Raw genomic sequence first — 2703 nt, 5'->3', positions numbered from 1 at the left:
AGTGCAGTACCCTTACGCGTCTTCAGCTGACCAGAATTCTCAGCCTGCAACCCAGGCTAATACCTGGCCCAAAACTCCACCATCACCTCAGGTTACCATTTCGCTGCCATTATTTCAATCAAAGGAAAGCGCTTCAACCAAAGAGAAGCCGATAAGTCTCTCCAAAAAGGATGATTCTATAAAAAGCTTGGCAACGGAGGACAGGATGTGCAGAGGGGCGGATGAAATCCCACAGACCTCTGGTACCCAGCAGACGCCTAACCCTGCTTCACGCTCGCCCATCCAAATGGCTACTGCAGGGCAAACCAGTCAGAAAGGAAGGCCAGCAGTACCGACCAAAAGCACAGATAGATCAACAGGCTTTAGTATAGATAGTATTCTGTCCAACAAAAGTATTACTAAAGGCAATGTTCGTGTATCAGCTGTAGGTTTAGACAGCCTACCTAGCAAATATGTTGGTGATCTCACTGGAGGTACATCAGGTTTCAAGAATACCGCGTTAATGTTTAATGCACAACAAGTACCTAGTCGTTTTTATCACATTGGCTTTCCGATGTATACTTACTTGCCTTTAACTTGCTCAGAAAAATTATTTAACTTTCACTAGACATAAATCCTTTGGAAAGCACATTGATATTGAAATGCATTTAAAATGTATTATTATTATTATTATTATTATTATTATTATTATTATTATTATTATTATTATTATTATGCTGTATAGCCATATGTATCTGTTTTATAGAATTAATCAAGAATGCATTTTAACAATGTATTTCAAATATATGTAAAGCTCTCTTCGGATACGTAAAACGTAATTTTAATGACATGACATCTGCAGAATATATTCTAAATGTCCGATATAAATGCTGGTTTATTACGTCATTATTGTCAATAAAATGTATTTCTTGGTTATCATGCTATATTATTGCTTCTTAAAACATTCCTGTATTGGAGACATCAAACTAAACAGTCTTAAACCGCTTGCTTAAATTTACTGTAGCATGTCAACACATCTGTACATTTGTATATTCGTACTATATGAGATAGATTCCAGCTGTTATGAGTCACATTTTTTGTTTATACAATAGGTTTAAGATGGATTATATAGCCTACTGTTTGCTTTGTGCATCGAAACTGCTCTAAATTGTGCACAAGCGATAATTAGATTTGTTTTAATAAGCACTTCATTATAAAATAATCTGGTTTAGTGCATTTGTCCTAGAATTTCATGTTATATAGAGCCATTCAGCCATTTTATACCAATACTGCACCATGACTGCAATCTGTTATTCGAAGTGTATGTTAATAATAACGATTACTACACTAACGTGTTTGCATTGTATTTCACAGTCACCTAATAAAATATTTAGTTAAGAAAATGTGTTTGTATTATGTTTGCCGTGTGTGTTAAAAACTATTTGTCCTTTTCTACAAGAAATATATAAAGCAAAACAAAACAAAACCAAAAAACACCGGTTATGTTCACGTACACAGCACCCAGTTTGAAGATAAGCAGTGGAAGTTCCAAAAACATCCTTTTGCAAACATGCACTCAAAGTGACCGAGGACCTTTTCTTTAATACAGTCATGAATTTAAACAAAGAATTGAGTCACATTTCAGTTTCCCACAGAACCCTAGGCAACCGCTTCTATGAAATGATTCATTCACGTTCAAGGTAATATTTTCTCCACAAGCTCACAGAATCTGTGACCTGCATTTTAAACCGTCATCGCTTATGTGGGAAACGATAGCTCCCATTAAAAAACAAACAAAAAACAAAAACAAAAACAAAAAACAAAAAACCTACTATTTTTTTTTTGTTTTATTTTTTTTTTATGTCAGTGGCAAGTGGTTATAGACAGATTAACCTGTGTACACCTATGTTATTATTTCCACACACAACTACCAGAAACAACTTTAACATTACATTTTACAGTTATAAGTTATTAAAAAAATAAATAAACACAATTCAGGGAAACAGATATTGCAGGCTATAAACAGAGAGACTGTTAATATGTGTACAGACTGTTCTTCTCAAGAATGACACCTCATTTTACTGCTTGGGTTTAAAAGGATCACCTCTACTGGCATGGAAATTTTTTTTAAATGAAAGCAAAATAAATGAATAAATGAATAAATGAATAATAATAATAATAATAATAATAATAAATAATAATAATAAATAATAATAATAATAATAATAAAACATTCCATTGATTGACAAAAACTTTATTGTTCTTACTGTCTTATTTAAAATGAACTCAATGTATGAAAACGTTTGATCAGATTGAATTATTAATTATTATAGTTATATTATCCGAAGCTGTTTGGTAACATATATATGGGGACTAATGTAAAAAGTTCTACTAAATCTTGTGATGCTCATTTCGAAACTGCAGAACTAAATGCTGCAGGCGTTGCTACCTGAATGTGGAATCTGTCCACTAACAGTATAAAAATAATCTGAAACCAATTGCATGGGACAGATTTCAAACTCACAGCAACTCCACAATGCTATGATGTCTGGTCAACTGTGTATCCAATCCATAAATACCATTTCAATTAATAGGCTTACCAGAGAGATACAGTATTTCACGTTAGATTTTGAAATGTCACGTTTTTCCATGTTTGTCTTTTTTTCGTTCAGTGTATGGACAACTACAAAGTGGTATGTGATGAATGAATGGATGCTGTGGGAA

General features: G+C 33.2%; 1 protein-coding gene across 1 annotated transcript in view; it reads left to right on the top strand.

Moving 5' to 3' along the window:
- The window catches only part of LOC121296595 (forkhead box protein C1-like), a 1813-nt gene extending 1192 nt beyond the window's left edge, over positions 1 to 621 (top strand). The window contains exon 1 of the mRNA XM_041222312.1: positions 1 to 621. This exon is cut by the window's left edge and continues 1192 nt beyond it. Within this exon, the coding sequence (XP_041078246.1) occupies positions 1 to 607 (607 nt within the window). The 3' untranslated portion in view covers positions 608 to 621.
- The last annotated feature ends 2082 nt before the right edge of the window (positions 622 to 2703 follow it).

This window comes from Polyodon spathula, chromosome 21 (genome assembly GCF_017654505.1).
Source record: "Polyodon spathula isolate WHYD16114869_AA chromosome 21, ASM1765450v1, whole genome shotgun sequence".
NCBI lineage: Eukaryota > Metazoa > Chordata > Actinopteri > Acipenseriformes > Polyodontidae > Polyodon > Polyodon spathula.
Note: the sequence above shows the minus strand (reverse complement) of the source record. Positions and strands in the feature narration are given on the sequence as shown.